The 24,017-nt window shown below is 39.8% G+C and overlaps 2 protein-coding genes across 2 annotated transcripts in view; one reads left to right on the forward strand and one right to left on the reverse strand.

The window, feature by feature from the left end:
* The window catches only part of ECT2 (epithelial cell transforming 2), an 847,530-nt gene that overhangs the window by 138,524 nt on the left and 684,989 nt on the right, over positions 1 to 24,017 (forward strand). The window lies entirely within an intron of this gene.
* The window catches only part of NCEH1 (neutral cholesterol ester hydrolase 1), a 44,955-nt gene that overhangs the window by 8,687 nt on the left and 12,251 nt on the right, over positions 1 to 24,017 (reverse strand). The window contains exons 2-3 of the mRNA XM_053710141.1: positions 15,071 to 15,299; positions 6,986 to 7,055 (exon numbers count right to left, since the gene is read on the reverse strand). Coding sequence (XP_053566116.1) covers positions 6,986 to 7,055; positions 15,071 to 15,299 — 299 coding nt within the window. The remainder of the gene's footprint in view (positions 1 to 6,985; positions 7,056 to 15,070; positions 15,300 to 24,017) is intronic.

Consider the following 24,017-nt stretch of genomic DNA (forward strand, 5'->3'; position numbering starts at 1 on the left):
TAATTCATAACTTTGTATAGCTAAAGTCAGACATCATGTCCTAGCATGTTAAAAAACAATGAAATAAAAAAACATCCAAAAATCTTGTCAATGCCTAAGGGCCAAATCTGCTTAAGCTTTAAATTTGTAACATACAAAATATTTTGCTAAGCGGATTAACAGACACAATTTGTTTATAGTTAGCTGTATATTAAGACTTTAATTAATATACGTTTACGTTCTAAATAAAAAACGGATGCACTAAATAATGTATATTTTCACCGTATGTAATAAACAATCTATTTATTTGGTTTAAAGGGACACTCAAGTCAAAAACTTTTATGATTCAGAAACAGCATGAAGTTTTAAGATACTTTCCAATTTACTTCATTATCAAATTGTGCACAGTCTTTTTATATTTACACTTTTTAGGAAACAAGATCCTACTGAGCATGTGCACAAGCTCACAGGGTATATGTATACTAGTCAGTGATTGGCTGATGTCTGTCACATGATAGGGGGTCGTAAAATGGAAGAAAAAATACATGTCAGAAAAAAAATCTACTGCTTATTTGAAATTCAGACTAGGTGGTAAATCATTGTCTTTTTATTATGCACTTGTTAATTATGTAATTTTACTGCATTGAGTGGTCCTTTAAGTTAAAACATTTTTGGAATTGATAAATTAATCAACATTTTTTTATTTAGGTTTTAGATCTGTTCTAATTATTTGTCAGCTAAAATCTATTATTCACTGAAGATATTGCAATATTCCTTGGCTATTTTTGCATTCTGTTGTTATGGTAAGTTCTGATATGTGCAACATAACTCTGCACCAATTATTTTTAATCATAAAGCCTAAACATTTAAAGGGACATTCTAAAGCATATATTACATGCTCTAATCCTTTAGAGCGTAAAATTTGTGCGATACAGACCCAAAATAACTGTGTGTTTAATCCACACAAAGAGTTAAAAACATAGGTAAACATATGTCCCTTTTGCAGGGTTAAACACAGTCGGCTAGGATAATTAACACATTTATAGAGCATATTTTAACATTAGAGTCAGGGGTTAAGTCGAGCGGGAACGCATGGGAACGAAGTTCCTGCACTATTTTTGCAGGGGGACCAAATTTTCCTCTGGACAGAGAACAGAAACACTTCAGTAAACACTGCTGCTGGTGGGAGGAGCTGGAGCAAAGTATGGTTAGAGGGATAGTGAGATCCTCTAGTAATGGGCAGTAACACTTCCTAAAATACACTAAATGTAAGACTGTCAGCGGTCCTGCTGGGTTATCACCCTGCAATGTGTGTATAACATGGTGCTTACATTTCTGTACGGCTTGCTCTGGGATTATTCAGCTCCCCTCAGCAGAAATAGGACTATTGAACCTTAATGGGTGAGCCTCAGAGGAGGATTCTCAGGCCCAAAGGCAACCATTCAACTCTTCATTGGATTTAATTTGCTTTCATTAACCAAAGTGTATAGATTATATACACATAAATACAGTCTGTGTGTGTGTGTGTGTGTGTGTGTATATATATATATATATATATATATATATATATATATATATATATATATATATATATATATATATATAAATAAATAAATAAAACAAACAATATTAATTGTGAGGGAGGGTGGAAGTATTGGTGAGTTCTCACACTTTTTGTTTGTAGGCCTTGACCCCTGATTAGAGTAACCATTTAAAATGATGGTTAACTCTCCCTTTTTAAATTCAGATCTGGAATAGAAGTGATATTTTAGATGGCGTTTCATTCATCAGTTGTAATGAAGATGCGCTATAACTTACTTTTTACTATAGATATAAAATTCAAATACCTTGCGCTCTGCAGCCCACTTCAAAAGTCAATTTTTCTGTGAGTTAACAGTTTGAATTGTTGTCCAATCAGTGCTCTAGCTACAACAAAAGTGCTGATTGGAGAACAATTCAAACCATCTTGATTACAACTATTGAAATAAACTCCATCTAAAATATCACTAACATTCCAGATCTGTTTTTTAAAAAGGGAGTTTAGCATCACTTTAAACATTTTAAAATTCATAAAATAAATGTAACATTTCAAGATTAGCATTTTAAATTGTAAAGCTTTTCAACTAAGAGACTAGGACTGCTATAACTATTTTAAATGCATTTTACTAACTAATATTTTTTTATAAGTTTATTTTCTTGTACTTAATATATGTTATAGGAATATTAATAAATAAGTTTAAAGGGATAGTAAAGGTCAAAAATTTAAAATATGCTTTAGTGCACATTTCAATTTGAAATATAAGCATTTTTGCAATATACTTTCATTAGCAAAAATGCTTATAGTAAATTTTCAGCGGCATACACACATATGCTATGAGGGCATGTAAACCAGTATTCAAACGAAAAAAACTCTCAGACAGCTGGCAGTGGTGTGTATTGCTTCTGAATGTGTAATTTGTGTCATACAAGTCACTGCTGACTCTCTGAGAAGGTATTTTGTTTGAATACAGGCCCTCATAGCATATGTGTGTATGCTGCTGAAAATCAATAATAATTTTACTACAGGCATTTTTGCTAATTTAAGTATATTGCAAAAAGGCTTCTATAAAAAATTGAAAAGCATTTAATTTTAAGAATTTAGTATAACAGCAAAATGTGTGTCTAATTTCATATAAAAAAGAATCCTCTGCCATAATAGTAAGGATTCTAAATTGGTTTGACATTTAAATCATATTATTCCAAGATGTAAGATCACAATGAAAACCTAATGCCAGTGTATTTTCTCTCAGTCCTAAACATGCAAAATGTTGTTTTTTGTTTTTTTTTGTTAAATGACCTGTATGCTAGTTTACATTACTTTTGTAAATTTTGCCAACTGGTAGTAACAACAAATTTCTCCATTATGGTCTACCATGATTTTTGGTGCTACTACAAAGTTTACAACTGGAATATAAACTAGCCACATTAAGGTGAGGGAGCTAGGCTGTTTACAAATGGAATGTAAACTAGCCACATGAAGGTGAGGCAGCTAGGCTGTTTACAACTGGAATGTAAACTAGCCACATGAAGGTGAGGCAGCTAGGCTGTTTACAACTGGAATGTAAACTAGCCACATTAAGGTGAGGGAGCTAGGCTGTTTACAACTGGAATGTAAACTAGCCACATGAAGGTGAGGGAGCTAGGCTGTTTACAACTGGAATGTAAACTAGCCACATGAAGGTGAGGCAGCTAGGCTGTTTACAACTGGAATGTAAACTAGCCACATGAAGGTGAGGGAGCTAGGCTGTTTACAACTGGAATGTATACTAGCCACATGAAGGTGAGGGAGCTAGGCTGTTTACAACTGGAATGTAAACTAGCCACATTGAGGTGAGGGAGCTAGGCTGTTTACAACTGGAATGTAAACTAGCCACATGAAGGTGAGGCAGCTAGGCTGTTTACAAATGGAATGTAAACTAGCCACATTAAGGTGAGGGAGCTAGGCTGTTTACAACTGGAATGTAAACTAGCCACATGAAGGTGAGGGAGCTAGGCTGTTTACAACTGGAATGTAAACTAGCCACATGAAGGTGAGGCAGCTAGGCTGTTTACAACTGGAATGTAAACTAGCCACATTAAGGTGAGGGAGCTAGGCTGTTTACAACTGGAATGTAAACTAGCCACATGAAGGTGAGGGAGCTAGGCTGTTTACAACTGGAATGTAAACTAGCCGCATGAAGGTGAGGCAGCTAGGCTGTTTACAACTGGAATGTAAACTAGCCACATTAAGGTGAGGGAGCTAGGCTGTTTACAACTGGAATGTAAACTAGCCACATGAAGGTGAGGGAGCTAGGCTGTTTACAACTGGAATGTAAACTAGCCACATGAAGGTGAGGGAGCTAGGCTGTTTCCATAACTTAGCAACAGTGAGTGCTCAAAATCGGAGAAAGTGAAAATAGGTAGATTGCAGAAGATAAAAAGGCAATATTAAACAGTGCTCCTTTGGTAAAAACTAATTTAAATCAAAGTAAACATAAAAGGAAACAGGTTGTGTAAAAGAAAAAAAACCCAGCAAAAAACGTACTTGTTTTCTTGAAACATTAGCACTTAGTATTTGTAACTGTAGCCCCTGCCCCAAGTGTGATAAGACTTAAGTTTCATTCTGGCAGTTCTGAGCATGAGCAATTTGACTCCCTGTTTATCTAGTTTTTTTCACTTAAAGGGGCAGTCTAGTAAAAATTAAAGTATCCTGATTCAGATAGGTAAAAAAGAAAAAGGTTCTAAACTTGAGATAAATTAAAATAAGTTAAAACAAGAACTAAACTAGATATAATCAAAATAATAACAACAAACAACTTCCCTTATGAATTAGCGGCAGCCCACTTCAGCTTTCTCATTTAGCTTTAAAAAGACAGCTACACAAACCCATGATTCAGATAGGGCATGTAATTTTAAACAACTTCCTAATTTACTTTTATCATCAAATTTGCTTTGTTCTCTTGGTATTCTTAGTTGAAAGCAAAACCTAGTTAGGATCATATGCTAATTTCTAAGCCCTTAAAGGCTGCCTCTTATCTGAATGCATTTGACAGTTTTTCACAGCTAGCAGGCGTTAGTTAAGGTGTGCCATATAGATAACATTGTGCTCACACCCGTGGAGTTACTTATGAGAGGGCACTGATTGGCTAAAATGAAAGTCTGTCAAAAGAACTGAAATAAGGGGGCAGTATGCAGAGGCTTAGATACAAGGTAATCACAAGGGTACAAAGTGTATTAATATAACCGTGTTGGTTGTGCAAAACTGAGGAATGGGTAATAAAAGGGATTATCTATCTTTTAAAACAATAACAATTCTGGAGCACACTCTTTAGTACTAAAACAACTCTGGACTTAATGCTAGATAAGCTTCCTCTAGAGACCACAGCTTCCTTGTAGGGCTGTGACAGGAAGTAATGAACACTGCACAAATGAAGTTTAAAAAAATAAATAAAAAAGGTAAAATCCATTTAAATAGATTAATAATAAATATTGCAATGATTTCTATATACAACTGCTTAGTGCTTTTTTATTTCAATGAAACAGACTGTTTAATATCTCTTTAAGTTTAATTATGTGTTTGAAATAGATATAACAAATGGGCTATGCTACATATTGGTAAGGGAGAGACTGCGCTCTTGCATCCTGCCCAGCAGTACTGAGGAGTGAAGGTAGTATGTTGTTTTTAGTTTCTCCGGAGATGAATACAATACATATAAAGTTATCTTATCAATGCCAAAAAAGGTTATATATGAAGCAGCCCAGAAGCAGCGAGTCTGATATTACTAACTGGATAATCATATGTGCATACCTGTGCCTATAGCTGGAGGTATGTGCAGAACTCTAAAGACAAGAAGTAGTGTACAAGAAAAGTACATAAAATGAATTTATGGTATAACTGGAGTGACTGTTGACCACATGTGCAATAAGCAAGCTGGCTGTCAAATAGTTTAAACCTCTTCTCTCCTCCCTTTCTACTTCCTCTATTCAATGCAAATAACCTGCTTTACTAACTACTATATCAAGATACTTTGTTGGAACAGTTTTAAAAATATTGTTGCAAATACTGCTGCCATATAGGCCACCCTTACAACCAATCTTTACATAAAATGTTTTAGGGTGATCTAATTCCTTTTACTTTACTGGGTATATATTTGGTTTACCCAATCTGCCTCTGTGGAAGAGAAGCTGGTATACAAATAATGTGACTCTTTTTATCATCCATTGTAAGATTAAAGTGATAGAAAGGTCAGAAATGAAATTGCATGGGTCCATTTCAATGTGAAATAGCAGGAATTTTTCAATATACTTTCATTAGCAAAAATGTTTCTATTAAAGTAATCACTGTTTTTCTGCAGCATCCGCACATATCCTGTGAGAGCATGAGCTGGTGCGCATTGCTTCTGAAGACATCATTTGTGTCATACAAGCCACTGCTGACTCCTTGAGCAGACATGGCCTGCGCAATCATTTTTACTTTTCTGTCCATTTAAAGAACAACTGGTAGAAGTTAAAGGGACATTAAACCCAAAAAAATTTCTTTCATAATTCAGACAGATAATACAATTTTAAACAACATTCTAATTTACTTCTATTATCTAATTTGCTTCATTCTTTAGATATCCTTTGTTAAAGAAATAGAAATGCACACGGGCAAGCCAATCACAGGAGGCATCTATGTGCAGCCACCAATCAGAAGCTACTGAGCCTATCTAGATATGCTTTTCAGGAAAGAATATCAAGAGAATGAAGCAAATTAGAAAGTTGTTTAAAATGGTATTCTCTATCTGAATCATGAAAGAAAAAAAATGGGTTTAATGTCCCTTTAAAGGTACATAATGGTCAAATCTGAAGATTGCTTGTCAATCAAACATCCACACACTCAGGAGTGCCAGCTTACATATGGAGAGACACCAAGACAAAAGTTATTAGGGAACATGAGATCTGAAGCATTTTTACGAACAGAACTGAATTGCAAAATTGCTTCTAATCAAATATTAAACATACTGTTTATTTAAAATGTGATTTATGTAGGATTTAGGGCTCTTTTCAATAGGTTATAAAATAAATACAATTTTGAGCATGCTTTTATTATGGTCTCCAAAGCCAAGGTAATATTAGGGACTGTAAGGGACAGGTATTTTATGATACCTGTTTCATGAGAGTTTTGGTAAATTGAGAAAATATGGAATATGAAATAGGTAACCCATAATGTTATATATTTTACTTGTTGTTTTACTTATTAACATTTATTTTTTTATTTTTTTAATTGCCAGGGTGTGTCACATTTTTTGTTGCATTATTTCCAGCTAATGGCCAAGCATTCCCCATATTACAAACATGAATAACCAGATTACATTTCAATAGAGTTAGGGTGAGGAGTACAATTGGAAGTTACTGAATCATAAACATGCATTAAAAATCAGGTCACTGCTTCCCATAAATGAAAAGAACCACCGTTTATAAATGGTGTTTTGTTATTTAGCCTTACTCAATTGAAACAATGACTGCATTAACATCTTCAGATATTCTCCGACACAAGCTGTCATAAGATCTCATTCCTAATGGAAAAAGAAAAGATGTTCAGTCATTAGAATATTATTTTAACTTCAGTATTACTATGCAGGTTTACAATAATAGAATATTTAGAAAGAAAAACATTATTTTATCAAAATATAGAATGAAAAAAGTATCAAGATCATTATTATAGCTACTTTGCAACCTTTAATTCAAAAGTTAGAAAACATACACATTGTATTATGTATAATATCACATGAATACGTGGTACGTACTCCCCTAACTTGCTATAAAATTATTATTATTATCTAATGAAAATTAAAAAAAAAACTGGATATATAGTGTTAGCTGTTGTTTCTCTGCTAGATAATTATTGGCACATTTGGCTTGTGTGGCACAACAGAAAGATAATTTTTGATATTGTGCCAGTTACGTAACTAAAATCCAATGTGCCCCAGGGCAAACTGGCAGTCTGTAATCAGCAGAATCTGAGGCAGCAGCCACATACGAGCGAGAGGATCTGCTGTGATGATGCGAGTCATCATTCCCTCTCTGTAAGTCCACACCAGAAATTATGCACTTTGAAGCCTTTCTCTACAAATAAAATGGCAGGTTTTTCTGTACAGCGACACTGTGACAGCCATCTTGGAAACCCTGCTACAATATTTGTAAAGGCAAAACCATAGGAGCACACAGAGGGTAATAAATGATGCAGGTGGATCCCAGGTCTCAGGAAACCTAGTACCAATTAATTCCATAATCCAGCTTTGCCGTAACCTCAGCAAACCAGTAGTGTGACACACTGCAAGGAGGTGTGCACGGATTTGAATTTGTTAAACCACGTAAAGGGAAGGAAGTCCACTGTGCCTGGTTTCATAGTCCTCTTTATTGAAAGAGGATTTACAAATCAAAATTCACAATGCCATGAACCCTTGGATCAGTACAACAATTAAGGATAATGGTTTCTCGGTTTCCGTGCTTAAATGACAGAAGCAATTTTGCATTATTGCTCTGTATTGATTTTACCACAATTATCCGCTCTCTTGTTAAAGGGACATGAAACACACATTTTTTCTTTTATGATTTAGAAAGAGAATGCATTTTTAAACATCTTTCTAATTTACTTCTATTATCTAATTTGTTTTATTCTCTTGATATTCTTAGCTGAAAAGCATATCTAGATATGCTCAGAAGCTGCTGATTGGTTGCTGCACATGGAAGCCTCATGTGATTGGCTCACCCATGTGCATTTCTTTTTCTTCAAATAAGGATATCTAAAAAAAATTAAGCAAAATAAATAATAGAAGTAAATTGTAATGTTGTTTAAATTTGTATGTTCTATCTGAATCATGAAAGAAAGATTTTGGGTTTAGTGACCCTTTAAGTGCTCCCCCCTACATATGATATACCATTTTAACAGACAGACAGGGCTTTCTTATGTTACCATATAATTGGGTACATAAAATTACAATAAATATAAATGTTATTATTGGAAAACGGGAAAAAGAAACTTATTTCTGCATAACTTGTGTAGCTAAATGAAAATCCCTAAAATAGATTCATAATTTTGTTCTGATTTTAGCAATACTTCATATGTCTAGGCTTCCAAGTAATTTATAGCAAATACAGTCCAAATATACAAGGATGGAATTATTGGTTTGAAGCAAAAAATGGCAATATTTGCTATGTTTGGACTGTACATTTTATAGCGGTCACCCAATCCAAAACAGCTACACAAAAGTATATATATTTGTAGAAACTAGACACCCCAAGTCATTTACCTAGACAATTTTAATCGCTAAGGGCAGAAATAAAAGATCAAAACCAAAAAATATACAATACACTTTATTAAAATAAAATTCTAAAAACATAAATTATGCTTACCTGATAATTTCATTTTCTTCTGATGGAAAGAGTCCACAGCTGCATTCATTACTTTTGGGAAATAAGAACCTGTCCACCAGGAGGAGGCAAAGACAACCCAGCCAAAGGCTTAAATACTTCTCCCACTCCCCTCATCCCCCAGTCATTCTGCAGAGGAACAAGGAACAGTAGATGAAATATCGAGGAACAAGGAACAGTAGAAGAAATATCAGGGTGAAAGGTGCCAGAAGAATATAAGGATGCCCCACATAAAATTACGGGTGGGGAGCTGTGGACTCTTTCCATCAGAAGAAAAGGAAATTATCAGGTAAGCATAATTTACGTTTTTCTTCTTAAATGGAAAGAGTCCACAGCTGCATTCATTACTTTTGAGAAAACAATACCCAAGCTATAGAGGACACTGAATGCCAAGATGGGAGGGTTCAATAGGCGGCCCAGGCCTGAACCTCTACCCAATAAAAAAAAAAAACACTTTGTCCAAAGCCAAGAAAATTTTAAGAGGAAAAGCCCCAATGACACTGACTCGCAGTTAGTCCAGAAGCCAAACCAGAGACCGCAAATGGACTTGACTGAGCCAACAGTCCTCCAGGAGACACCGTAGCTCAACAGATGGTCCTCCACCACTCACACCCACAAATGAAGGGGACACCAGCCAAAAACCCCAAGGGGACAAGGCAAAGGAGAACCGAGGAAACCGAAAAGTTCCCTTAATACAAAAAAGAACGCCTCCAAGAGTGAGCCCAGCTCACAGAGACCCAAAGGGAACCAAAGAGGGAAAGGAGGCCATGCCTATACCAAGCGAAATCCGGGATAAGACCGGGCACAGAGAAAGAACAGGCGTCTCTCCAATATCCTGCAAGCACGGAATGGAACTGAAGAGGCAAAGTCCTCCCAGTGTCTGACCATAGAATACCAAGGCATTCGACCATGAAAAAGTTTGTAATACACCCAGGTGAAAAACCCCAAGTTTGAGAACACAGAGTCCATAACAGGATGACACAGAGGGTACTTGTGAGAAAGAAGTAGTCAAGCAAGAAAAAGACCGCAAAAGCAACCTCCGGACAGAGGGCACGCTCCAGGCAACCTTAGTCGCCGGACCTACACACAGGTCCCTAAAAAGGGGAACACAAAACCTCAAATTGAGAAGGAGAGTATACCCTCAGAACCCGAATAAAGAGTAAACCCTCTCCTGAAATCAATGGAGCAAGTTGAAAGGAAAATCTATACCTTAGCAGACTGAGCTAACAGGATAGACTCAACAAGCTCACACATCCAGAGGAGGCTGCGACCCAAACGCTCGGCCATCCTGACCTGCAGACCCACACCCAGCTGGACCAACCCAGCCTCAGGGATCCAAAACAGGGGGACAAAAGAATCCAGAAACAGGTACAGGAACGAGCATAAGGAAAGCACAGCCATCCCCACAGAGTACAAGTACAACCCGACAACAGACAACAAGGCCATAGACCTAAGGATCTATCAAAATAAAGGCCCAACAAGTCTGACGTGGAGCTAGCAAGACGCACCTTTCCGCCTCCCATCCAGGAGAAGCCCCAAGCAAGGACTCCATTTCCATAGGGAGGAGAATATCCCCTTAAGAGCAACAACTCCTTAAGGCCCGAAGCCACCAGCTAATGGGAAGATAAAATTCCCAACACAGATGTCCTAGAAAAGGATCCCCCTACAAGTGGCTTGCCAAGCAGAGGCACAGCCAACCCATTCGCCTGCAGAGCAGGGAATCCACGGGAACACTGGCAAGCTGACCAGGGAATGCAACCCTGAGGTGCACCAGAAATTGGACATCCAGCGCCAGCAGCTGGGTATGAACCAACAACCCTTGAGGTGCAAACCACATGGCTAACCACTAGATGACATGGGCTACTCTTGTATCAGAGTAAAAAATAGTCTGAAAACCTAGCCAACCATGACCAGATGGAGCAAGGATATAGCCCAAGTTCCCACAACCGACCAGCCCTGAGAGCCAAGATTCCAAAACCACTTAAACTGGGTCACGAAAAAGGCCAAGTTAAGTTTCAGCAACCGGAAGTCTCAGGTAGAAAAACAGGTCCGGGCACCTAATAGTTCAGGCAAACCTTATCCTAGAACTAAACACCCCAACTGGCCACAAAAACAGACACAAGGGATATGGATGCATATCCAGAGAATCCGGATAGCGAGAAGAACCCGAAAGCCACGACCAAATAAAGGAACCACCCCTATCTAAAAGTCCAACGCTCCAAGGAGCAAGGCTAGAAGTCGTATGAAGATACTTCTCAAAGCCTCAGGACAACCAAGGGATACCTCGAGGTAAAAAAATCCTACTAGCAGGACTAGTCTCCCTATCACCTCCGCACAAGCAGAGGACACAAGGAAGAGAAAGGCACTAAGCCTACCCAGCTCCGGAAAACCCAGAGCTAAACAAAGTCCCCGCAGGGAACAACCATCACCCGGAAACACAGATCCCTAAAAGAAGATCCAACTCACCCGGAGACAATGGAAGAAGACCCAAAGGTCTCTTATAACTCAGACAGACAGTACACGTCAAAGAGTAAGAGCTGCAGCTAGATATACTATAAACAGCTTACATGTACACCTGCAAGGTGTGAAGAGCTGCAACTGGTTTCAAACTGCAAACCTTTCGCATGCTAGACAGCTATCCTGTACAAGCTGTGGGATCAAGCCCAAAATGACAAATCCCGAGGCCTAAAAATGAAGGCCAAACCGCTACACTGCCGTAAGGGACGTTAAGCCCTTCACCACATGGGGGAGGCTCTAGGTTCTGATTAAATCAGGATGTCAGATAGAGTGCCGCGGCGGGAAACTCCCCTGCCCAGCCATCTATGACTGAAGGCTATAAGGACTGAAACAATGCTTCCTGCCTCATGGACGCACAGGTCCTCTCGAATGCTTAGTTGAACATAAAAAACAATGATAACCTGAGAACTCAGCGCTTCTACTGAACCAGCCGAGCAGAACAGCACCACGTGTCTGAACAGCCGAAAGACCGAACAAACCCAACAGGACCAGCCTGCACCTAGGTTCCAACCGGCAAGCTGCATAAATTCTGCATAAATTCTCCCTCATAGCGGAAAAAAAAACTAGAAAACAGACATTTTTAGCATAGGACTAACATGTCCAAAACAACTTCCAATGAAGTAAAGAGTATCAATCCCAGAAGGTTCCTGAAGGAAACAAAAACAAATAAAAAAGACATCCCATCGGATATAAATAAAATATAAGGCAACCCGGAGGTTAACGCCCAAAAAGACACAGGCCTACCCGCAGGACCAGCAAAAGAGGAACCCTATCTTACAAAACTGGGAAAGATCTCAAACAAATGACAATCAGGAGATTACTTCATCCCCACCTAATGAGGTGCACCATTCGAAGTATCAGACTGAAAATCCCCGTATCTGGTAACGATAGGGTCATTCAATAACTGAAAAACATGTCTGAGCAACACGCGAATGTGCACAATCCTGTAACGAAAGGCACAACACTCAGGGACAGATACACCTGCAGGGAACTGTAGAGGCCCTCCCCAAGGCGGAAGGCCCGGGACAATAGGGCACGAGCACATTCTCAAATAAACTTCTGGACTCTGCAGAAAAATCGCCAACATTATGTGGAAGAACGTACTGCAACCTCCGGGGGAAACACACCACCCCGCATGGAGGAACCATAAACTTGGTTGCCCGCATGTGCAGAAGCACGATTTGGTAGGGAACTCGCCTCTTGGAGGACAGGACCCCCAGAGGCAGATGGCTCAGCAGTCCCTTGATTCCCAGAGCCAGAAGAACCAGGTGCTCTGAAATGGCATACGGAACAAAACTGGTTGACAGGAGTCAACGAGGCCACTCGGGATTCATCACCGGACACAGAATCTGAAATCAAAATTGTCTCAGTATCAGAATCCTCTGTAACTGAATCTGAAATTAACACAGTCTCAGCATCAGAATCCTCCATAACTGGATAGAGGATATTTAAATATGGACTAAAGTAGTAAAAACAAAAACGGCACCTAACACCCCCAATGGCTGGGGTACTCACCACCTCCTATGACCAGACCCCTGCGGACTAGAAAAAACTAGACTGTACAGTCTAAAAAGTGCGCTCAACCAAAAGGCTGCGTCACTTCCAAAGGCCTCAATGTTCCAACCACGAGCCCAGTAAACATCACACATAAACAGGTTGAATCACATAACAAACATGATTATAACCCCCCTCTGTTCAATAACCCCCCTCAGGAGGAGATATTAACCCTCGATTCTAAGATACTAAAAGAGACTCACTGAAACCCTTATGTATAAGTTAGACCCGCAAGGTGGTAGCCTCTTGGGAAACATTCACATTACATTGAGAATAAAGTAAAATTAAATGATCTTAACGGATTCTAGCCCGTGGAACAGGAACACGGCCCTTCAAGTATAACGGATAGTAGCATCACCTCCGCCATGGACTTGAGAGAAGAAAGCAGGCAGCAAAGCGAAGTTCGACAACGCTGATTGCTTGAGGAGCTGTTAATATAAGTCGGGATTGATTCGCAGAAACTCCCTGCATCTCCATACTCTAACTTTCATCCAAGCCCTCACTGAGAGACTGACGGGACTACTTAAAACTCCTGTCCCATGCCGAAGAGTACTACCCTCCAAAAGAGACAAAAACAAAAATTAAAAATTCTGACACTTCTCTGCCATCCTCCTGGGACGAAAGGCAAAGAATGACTGGGGGATGAGGGGAGTGGGAGGAGTATTTAAGCCTTTGGCTGGGTTGTCTTTGCCTCCTCCTGGTAGCCAGGTTCTTATTTCACAAAAGTAATGAATGCAGCTGTGGACTCTTTCCATTTAAGAAGAAAATTAATATCCTTTATTAAAATAATATTACATAACAAAATACCCTTTATAAAAATAATTTTTACTTTTTGTGCCACATGGGTAGGGTGACCATATTGCCGCTTTAAAAAGGGACACACATACAAAATACATATGTCAGGGCTGTTTTCAGGGCTGTTTAAAGAAATGTTTTGTATAAGAACCCTGACATATGTATTTTTCATATGTGTTCCATCTTAAAGCGGCAATATGGTCAGCCTACCCATGGGTGCTGACAGGGAAAGAAGAGAAGGGGTCAAGACAAGCCATAGTTTACCCCATGACTATAGCTGATACACTGGAATCAATGAAGAAGGGTTATTAAAGGGACATTCCAGTTTAAATGTAAATACTTATATAAGAATTATAACTGTGAACAGAAACATATTTGCAATATACATGTATTGGCAAAAATGTTTCTAGTAAGAGTTCTCAGTGTTTTAGTACTGGCATTTTTCTCTGCATGTGCAACATAGCTAGATATTCTCAGTGCACCCCCATTTTATATATTGCAGCTGCTCAGGGTGCTAAATGGGGCTTGTATCATGTCAGCAATTAACAAATTGAGTCATAACCAGATGGCACAAGCACCTTAGGCTCTCTGAGCAAGTTCTGTGTTTAAAATGCTGGTGCACGGTGCATACTTAAATACACTCTTGAAACAGCTAAAGCTTTTATAAGAAACATTTTTGCTAATTTATGTATATTACAAAAATGCTTCTATTTAAAAGTGAAATGCACCTGTGTGAATCCCAATTTTGGCTGAAATGTCCCTTTAAGAATACTTTCGGTCCACTCCCAAGCACAATTGTTAAAAAATTTGTATTGAATGACTTGTTGAAAAGCATACCTAGATAGGCTCAGGAGTAGCAGTGCACTACTGGGAGGTAGCTGGTGGTGATTGGCTATGCACATATGCCACTTGTCATAGGCTCACCAGATGTCTTCAGCTAGGTCTCAGTAGTGCATTGCAATTATAAGATGCTCTAACACATTGTTTCTCAACCGCTGTCCTCAAGTACCCCCAAGAGGTCAGGTTTTTATTATAGCTGAACCAGTTTACAGGTGAAATAATCAGTTTATGGGTGAGAACAGGTTAGTAACCATGGTTACTGATCAGCTGATTACTTCACCTGTGCACTGGTTCAGCTATAATGAAAACCTGGCCTGTGGGGGGTACTTGAGGACCATGGCTGTGAAACACTGCTATAACACATTAGTACATTTTCTTGTTGTACGTTTAAATCCATTTAAAATGCTTTTTAGAACTACAATGTAACAGCAACAGAACTGCAGAGACTTACTTGCACCTCCAAGGGCCCAACCTCCTCCATGTATATATACAATCGCTCTCTTTAAAGCTCCACTAATCTCGTTTGTAGGTTCAAAAATTCTGACTTCTACTGCATCAAAAACGGTGTCAGTGACCTTTAAATGTTCAGTGGATACAGGATCCAATTTGTCAAAATAACTAGAAACAAAATTCAGTACTCTCATGTGATGGCTAAGACCCAAATAATGGGCCAAATTGCTCTGAAAATATATAAAAAAAACACAATAATGATAGTTAAACATCCATCATGTTCTTTAAGAAAAATACACTTGTTTAGCCCCTTAACTGCTGAGTCATTTCTACCCCTGTGCTGAGCTGTTTTGTAGTTTTAGATGCTGCTCAAATTTAAGCCCTACTGTAGGCCATTTTTCAGTGAGAAACATACACATTATGTATTGTTTTTTTTCCCCAGCAGATTTAAACTTACCATTATTTTATCTATATATCATAACATGTGAGAACTGTACAACAAAATGTATAAAAATGTGTGTGTAGCTTCATTAAAATGTTAACAAGCAAGGTTGTAAACAATTGTGTTTTTTTTTTTCTAAACGCTATGCTCAAAAAAAAAACAGGATATCCTTGCATAAGGATCTAAGGACCTTAGGGTAGAATTCTTTAAACTTCCATGGTACTTAAATAAATACACATGTATTCACGTCGGGTGATTACTAATAAATAATAAAAAAATAATAACCCCTGTAAAAATGTCAGGTTTCTGTGATGTAAATAAATGAGACAAAGATAAATAATTTCAGACCCTTTTCCACTTTTAATGTGACTTATAAACTGTACAACTCAATTGAAAAACAAACTAAAATATTTTAAGAGGAGGTAAGGAAACAAAAAACAAACACTAAAATAATGTGGTTGTTATAACTAAAGATGTAGCTGTGTTCAGAATTAAGCAATCACATTCAAAATCATGTTAAATAGGAGTCGGTACACACCTGCCATCATTTAAAGTGCCTCTGATTAACCCCAAATAAAGTTCGGCTTTTCTAGTAGGTGTTTCCTGACATTTTCTTAGTTGAATCCTACAGCAAAAGCCATGGTCCGCAGAGATCTCCCAAAGCATCAGAGGGATCTCATTGTTAAAAGGTATCAGTCAGGAGAAGGGTACAAAAGAATTTCCAAGGCATTAGATATTCCATGGAACACAGTGAAGACAGTCATCAAGTGGAGAAAATATGGCGTAACAGTGACATTACCAAGAACTGGATGTCCCTCCAAAATTGATGAAAAGATGAGAATAAAACTGTTCTGGGAGGCTGCCAAGAGGTCTACAACAATACTAAAGGAGCTGCAGGAATATCTGGCAAGTACTGGCTGTGTGGTACATGTGACAACAATCTCCCGTATTCTTCATAGGTCTGGGCTATTGGGTAGAGTGGCAAGACGGAAGCCTTTTCTTACCAAGAAAAACATCCAAGCCTGGCTAAATTTTGCAAAAACACATCAGAAGTCTCCCAAAAGCATGTGTGAAAAGGCGTTAAGATCTGATGAAACCAAGGTTGAACTTTTTGGCAATAATTCCAAAAGATATGTTTGGCGCAAAAACAACACTGCACATCACCAAAAGAACACCATACCCACAGTGAAGCATGGTGGTGGCAGCATCATGCTTTGGGGCTGTTTTTTGTGAGCTGGAATTGGGGCCTTAGTCAAGGTAGAGGGAATTATGAACAGTTCCAAATACCAATCAATATTGGCACAAAACCTTCAGGCTTCTGCTAGAAAGCTGAACATGAAGAGAAACTTCATCTTTCATTATGACAATGACCCAAAGTATACATCCAAATCAACAAAGGAATTGCTTCACCAGAAGAAGATTAAAGTTTTGGAATGGCCCAGTCAGAGCCCAGACTTGAATCCGATCGAAAATCTGTGGGGTGATCTGAAGAAGGCTGTGCACAGGTGATGCCCTCGCAAACTGACACATTTGGAGTGTTTTTGCAAAGAAGAGCAGGCAAATCTTGCCAAGTCAAGATGTGCCATGCTGATAGACTCATACCCAAAAAGACTGAGTGCTGTAATAAAATCAAAAGATGCAGTCGTAAGTGGCTCAAAAGACAAGAAAGACTCTAGCTTGCTGTATTGAGGCTGCTGCCCAGCAATTAACAAGCATTCCCTGAATTTCCCTCGCCTACACACACATATGTATAACAGGGATGTGTAGACTTTTTATAGTGTGTGTGTATGTGTATATGTATATATATATATAACAAAATTTATGCTTACCTGATAAATTTCTTTCTCTTGTGGTGTATCCAGTCCACGGGTTCATCCATTACTTGGGATATTCTCCTTCCCAACAGGAAGTTGCAAGAGGACACCCACAGCAGAGCTGTCTATATAGCTCCTTCCCTAACTGCCACTCCCAGTCATTCGACCGAAGACAAGCAAGAAAAAAGGAGAAACTATAGGGTGCAGTGGTGACTGTAGTTTAAAAATAAAAAACACCTGCCTTAAAGTGACAGGGTGGGCCGTGGACTGGATACACCACAAGAGAAAGAAATTTATCAGGTAAGCATAAATTTTGTTTTCTCTTGTAAGGTGTATCCAGTCCACGGGTTCATCCATTACTTGTGGGATACCAATACCAAAGCTTTAGGACACGGATGAAGGGAGGGACAAGGCAGGAACTTAAACGGAGGGCACCACTGCCTGCAAAACCTTTCTCCCAAAAATAGCCTCCGAGGAAGCAAAAGTATCAAATTTGTAGAATTTAGAAAAAGTATGAAGCGAAGACCAAGTTGCCGCCTTACAAATCTGTTCAACAGAGGCCTCATTTTTAAAAGCCCATGTGGAAGCTACCGCTCTAGTGGAATGAGCTGTAATTCTTTCAGGAGGCTGCTGGCCAGCAGTCTCATAAGCTAAACGGATTATGCTTCTCAGCCAAAAAGAAAGAGAAGATGCCGAAGCCTTTAGGCCTCTCCTCTGTCCAGAGTAGACAAAAAACAATGCAGATGTTTGACGAAAATCCTTAGTAGCTTGTAAATAAAACTTTAAAGCACGAACCACGTCAAGATTGTGCAACAGACGTTCCTTCTTTGAAGAAGGATTAGGACACAGTGACGGAACAACAATCTCCTGATTGATATTCTTATTAGATACCACCTTAGGAAGAAACCCAGGTTTGGTACTCAAAACTACCTTATCTGCATGGAAGATCAGATAAGGGGAATCACACTGTAAGGCAGATAACTCTGAAACTCTTCGAACCGAAGAGATAGCTACCAAAAACAGAACTTTCCAAGATAAAAGCTTGATATCTATGGAATGCAGAGGTTCAAACGGAACCCCTTGAAGAACTTTAAGAACTAAATTTAAACTCCATGGCGGAGCAACAGGTTTAAACACAGGCTTGATTCTAACTAAAGCCTGACAAAACGCCTGAACGTCTGCCAGACGCTTGTGCAGAAGAATAGACAGGGCAGAAATCTTTCCCTTTAAGGAACTAGCTGACAATCCCTTCTCCAATCCTTCTTGGAGAAAGGATAATATCCTAGGAATCCTGACTTTACTCCATGAGTAACCCTTGGATTCACACCAATGAAGATATTTACACCATATCTTATGATAGATTTTCCTGGTAACAGGCTTTCGAGCCTGAATTAAGGCATCAATGACCAACTCGGAGAAACCACGTTTTGATAAAATCAAGCGTTCAATCTCCAAGCAGTCAGCCGCAGAGAAATTAGATTTGGATGTTTGAATGGACCTTGGAGTAGAAGGTCCTGCCTCAGCGGCAGAGTCCATGGTGGAAGGGATGACATGTCCACCAGATCTGCATACCAAGTCCTGCGTGGCCACGCAGGTGCTATCAAAATCACAGAAGCTCTCTCCTGCTTGATCTTGACAATCAGACGAGGGAGGAGAGGAAATGGTGGGAACACATAAGCCAGGCCGAAGGACCAGGGCACTGCTAGAGCATCTATCAGCGCTGCCTGGGGATCCCTGGACCTGGAGCCGTAACAAGGAAGCTTGGCGTTCTGACGAGACGCCATCAGATCCAGTTCTGGTTTGCCCCATAGTTGAATCGGCTGGGCAAATACCTCGGGATGGAGCTCCCACTCCCCCGGATGAAAAGTCTGCCGACTTAGAAAATCCACCTCCCAGTTCTCTACTCCTGGGATATGGATAGCTGAGAGATGGCAAGAGTGAATCTCTGCCCATAGAAATATCTTTGAAACCTCCAACATTGCCAGGGGGCTTCTTGTTCCCCCCTGATGGTTGATATAGGCTACAGTCGTGATATTGTCCGACTGAAATCTGATGAACCTGACCGCAGCTAGTTGAGGCCAAGCCTGAAGAGCATTGAATATCGCTCTCAGTTCCAGAATGTTTATCGGAAGGAGGGCTTCCTCCTGAGTCCACGAACCCTGAGCCTTCAGGGAGTTCCAGACTGCGCCCCAGCCCAGAAGGCTGTCGTCTGTCGTCACTATAGTCCACTCTGGCCTGCGGAAACTCATTCCCCTGGACAGATGGACCCGAGATAACCACCAGAGAAGAGAATCCCTGGTCTCTTGATCCAGATTTAGCAGAGGGGACAAATCTGTGTAGTCCCCATTCCACTGATTGAGCATGCAAAGTTGCAGTGGTCTGAGATGTAGGCGGGCAAACGGAACTATGTCCATTGCCGCTACCATTAGGCCGATTACTTCCATACACTGAGCCACTGACAGCCGAGAAGTGGAATGAAGAGCACGGCAGGAAGTTAGAAGCTTTGATAACTTGACCTCTGTCAGAAAAATTTTCATTTCTACTGAATCTATCAGTGTTCCTAGGAAGGAAACTCTTGTGAGAGGGGAGAGAGAACTCTTTTCTTCATTCACCTACCACCCGTGAGACCTCTGAAAGGCCAGAACAATGTCCGTATGGGACTTGGCGATTTGAAAAGTCGACGCCTGTATCAGAATGTCGTCTAGGTAAAGAGCCACCGCTATGCCCCGTGGCCTTAGAACCGCCAGTAGGGACCCTAGAACCTTTGTAAAGATTCTTGGTGCCGTGGCTAACCCAAAGGGAAGAGCCACCAACTGGTAATGCCTGTCTAAGAAGGCGAACCTGAGGAACTGATGATGATTTCTGTGAATCGGAATGTGGAGATAAGCATCCTTTAAGTCCACAGTAGTCATATATTGACCCTCCTGGATCATAGGGAGGATGGTTCGGATAGTCTCCATCTTGAAGGATGGGACCCTGAGAAATTTGTTTAGGATCTTGAGATCCAAGATTGGTCTGAAAGTTCCCTCTTTTTTGGGAACTATAAACAGATTTGAATAGAAGCCCTGCCCCTGTTCCTCCCTTGGAACTGGGTGGATCACTCCCATAACCAGTAGGTCTTGAACACAACGTAAGAATGACTCTCTCTTTATCTGGTTTACAGATAATTGTGAGAGATGAAATCTCCCCTTTGGATATGAAGCTTTGAAGTCCAGAAGATATCCCTGGGAAACAATCTCTAATGCCCAGGGATCCTGGACGTCTCTTGCCCAAGCCTGGGCGAAGAGAGAAAGTCTGCCCCCTACTAGATCCAGTCCCGGATCGGGGGCTACTCCTTCATGCTGTCTTAGAGGCGGCAGCAGGTTTTTTGGCCTGCTTCCCCTTGTTCCAAGCCTGGTTCGGTCTCCAGACTGGTTTGGACTGGGCAAAATTTCCCTCTTGTTTTGCATTAGAGGAAGCTGAAGCTGCGCCACTTTTGAAGTTTCGAAATGAACGAAAATTATTCTGTTTGGTCCTTAATTTATTGGACCTATCCTGAGGAAGGGCGTGACCTATTCCTCCAGTAATATCAGAAATGATCTCCTTCAGGCCCGACCCGAAAAGGGTCTGTCCTTTGAAGGGGATGTTAAGAAGCTTAGACTTTGAAGTAACGTCTGCTGACCAGGACTTAAAGGGACAGTTCACCCAAAAACTTTCTCCCCTTTAAATTATTCCCAATGATCGTTTTTACCTGCTAGAGTGTATTAAATTGGTTGCAAGTAGCTCCTTTACTCATATTTCAGCATTTGAAATAGCTGATTTAGCTTGTGGTTTCCCAACCTATACTGAAAGTTTTGATACTGGCGTATACGCTATTGACAAGCCTAAGTAAACACAGCCAGCAGAAGAGATTACACCCTCAGTGGAGGGCATGATAGTTAAGTAATAAAATGATAATTTTCATTGTTCTCTCTATGTATTGAGCTTTGGTGTTCCAGACAAATATAAGATAAGGAAGCAAGTCTGTGTACATGAAAGTGATAACATAATGAGATCTGATATTACCTGAAGCTCAACCCATTGTAATAGGCTGTGGTTTCAAAGCACAAAACCAGCTACTTCAGATACACAAATAAACCCGAAAATGCAATTTCTCAAATATTTTATACTCTGCAGTTGGTATAACAAGTCATTTAAAATACATTTATGGAAAAACAATTTTACAGTGTACTGTCCCTTTAAGCCATAGCGCCCTGCGCGCCAGAATGGCAAAACCTGAATTCTTAGACGTTAGTTTGGTTAGATGAAAAACGGCATCAGAAATAAAGAAATTAGCTAACTTGAGAGCTTTAATCCTGTCTAAAATATCATCTAACGGGGTCTCCACCTGTAGAGCCTCCTCAAGAGACTCGAACCAAAAAGCCGCTGCAGCAGTAACTGGGGCAATGCATGCAAGAGGCTGGAGAATAAAACCTTGATGGATAAAAATTTTCTTAAGGAGACCCTCCAATTTTTATCCATAGGATCTAAGAAAGCACAACTGTCCTCGACGGGGATAGTTGTACGCTTAGCTAGGGTAGAAACAGCACCCCCACCTTAGGGACTGTCTGCCACGAGTCCCTTATAGCGACATCTATGGGAAACATCTTTTTAAAAGCAGGAGGGGGAGAGAACGGAACACCTGGTCTATCCCATTCCTTAGTAATAATTTCCGAAAACCTCTTAGGGACTGGAAAGACATCAGTGTAAACAGGCACTGCAAAGTATTTGTCCATTTTACACAATTTCTCTGGAACTACAATGGGGTCACAGTCATCCAGAGTCGCTAAAACCTCCCTGAGCAATAAGCAGAGGTGTTCAAGCTTAAATTTAAAGGCTGTCATTTCAGAATCGGACTGAAGTAACGTCTTCCCTGAATCTGAAATTTCACCCTCAGATAGCAACTCCCTTGCCACGGCTTCGGAGCATTGTGATGGTATATCGGACATAGCTACTAAAGCGTCAGAAAGCTCTGTATTTGTTCTAGCCCCAGAGCTGTCTCGCTTTCCCTGTAACCCTGGCAGTTTGGACAATACCTCTGTGAGGGTATTAGTCATAACTGCCGCCATGTTTTGTAAGGTAAACGCATTGGACGCGCTAGATGTACTTGGCGTCACTTGAGCGGGAGTTATAGGTTCTGACACGTGGGGAGACCTAGATGGCATAACCTCCCTTTTGTCAGTCTGAGAAATCTCTGGTGATAAATCTTTAAATGCCATAATATGGTCTTTATAATTTATAGAAATTTCAGTACATTTGGTACACATTCTAAGAGGGGGTTCCACAATGGCTTCTAAACATATTGAACAAGGAGTTTCCTCTATGTCAGACATGTTTAAAAGACTAGTAATGAGCAAGCTTGGAAAACACTTTAATAAATGTGAAACAGCAATTAAACAAAAACGGTACTGTGCCTTTAAGAGAAAAAAACTATTACATAAACTGCAAAACAGTGTTAAAAAGTAGTAAACTCTTCGAAATTTTTACAGTATGTATAAGGGACTAAAGCAGCATTGCACCCACTTGCAAATGGATGATTAACCGTTTAGGCCCCAAACCGGATTTGAAAAACGTTAAAAAAACGTTAATAAACAGTTAAACACCTTGCGACAGCTCTGCTGTGGCTCCTACCTGCCCTCAAATACGATTTAGGGGAGAAATAAGCCCTCTATAGTGGTCCTCAGATGCTAGAGGACTCCTTTAGGGAAGCTGGATGTCTCAGTCTGAATAAAAACTGCGCATCTAGAGCGCAAAAATAGGCCACTCCCACAATGCACTCGATGTCAGAGGGTCTTAAGAAAATACTCCTAGGAGTATCTGACTAGCCATGTGGAAACTAGGCCCCAAAAAACGATTTATCACCCTCAGAGAAAAAACGTTCTTTCTATATAACATGTAAACGTTTTGTCACTAAGAAATATGAGTATTAACATGAATATTACCCTTTTTTGTAAGCATGATCCCAGTCGTTGTTAAATCACTGCGTCAGGCTTACCTCAATTATACAAGGCTCTGTCAGCATTTTCTAGATCTTATCATCTCTCTAGAAATAAAAATACTGAACATACCTCAAAGCAGGTAATCTGCAGACCGTTCCCCCAACTGAAGTCTTTCCCATACTCTTCAGTTATGTGTGAGAACAGCAATAGACCTTAGTTACAAACCGCTAAGATCATCAACCTCCAGGCAGATTCTTCTTCTAATTTCTGCCTGCAAGTAAAACAGTACGACGCAGGTACCGTTTAAAAATAACAAACTCTTGATTGAAGGTAAAAACTACACTAAGTCACCACATATCTCTTGATACTTCCTATCTTGTCGAGAGTTGCAAGAGAATGACTGGGAGTGGCAGTTAGGGGAGGAGCTATATAGACAGCTCTGCTGTGGGTGTCCTCTTGCAACTTCCTGTTGGGAAGGAGAATATCCCACAAGTAATGGATGAACCCGTGGACTGGATACACCTTACAAGAGAAATATATATATATATATATATATATATATATATATATATATATATATACACACATCCAGCAAACAGAAAACCAGCGAGTCTCAAGGTGTAATAAAAAAGTAGATCTTTATTAATGGAGAAAAACACACACTTTAAAACCCAGTGTTATAAAATCCAAGCATGGAAAACAGTGTCTTACGCGTTTCGGCAGTGAACAGAAAAC

This window comes from Bombina bombina, chromosome 4, assembly GCF_027579735.1.
Source record: "Bombina bombina isolate aBomBom1 chromosome 4, aBomBom1.pri, whole genome shotgun sequence".
NCBI lineage: Eukaryota > Metazoa > Chordata > Amphibia > Anura > Bombinatoridae > Bombina > Bombina bombina.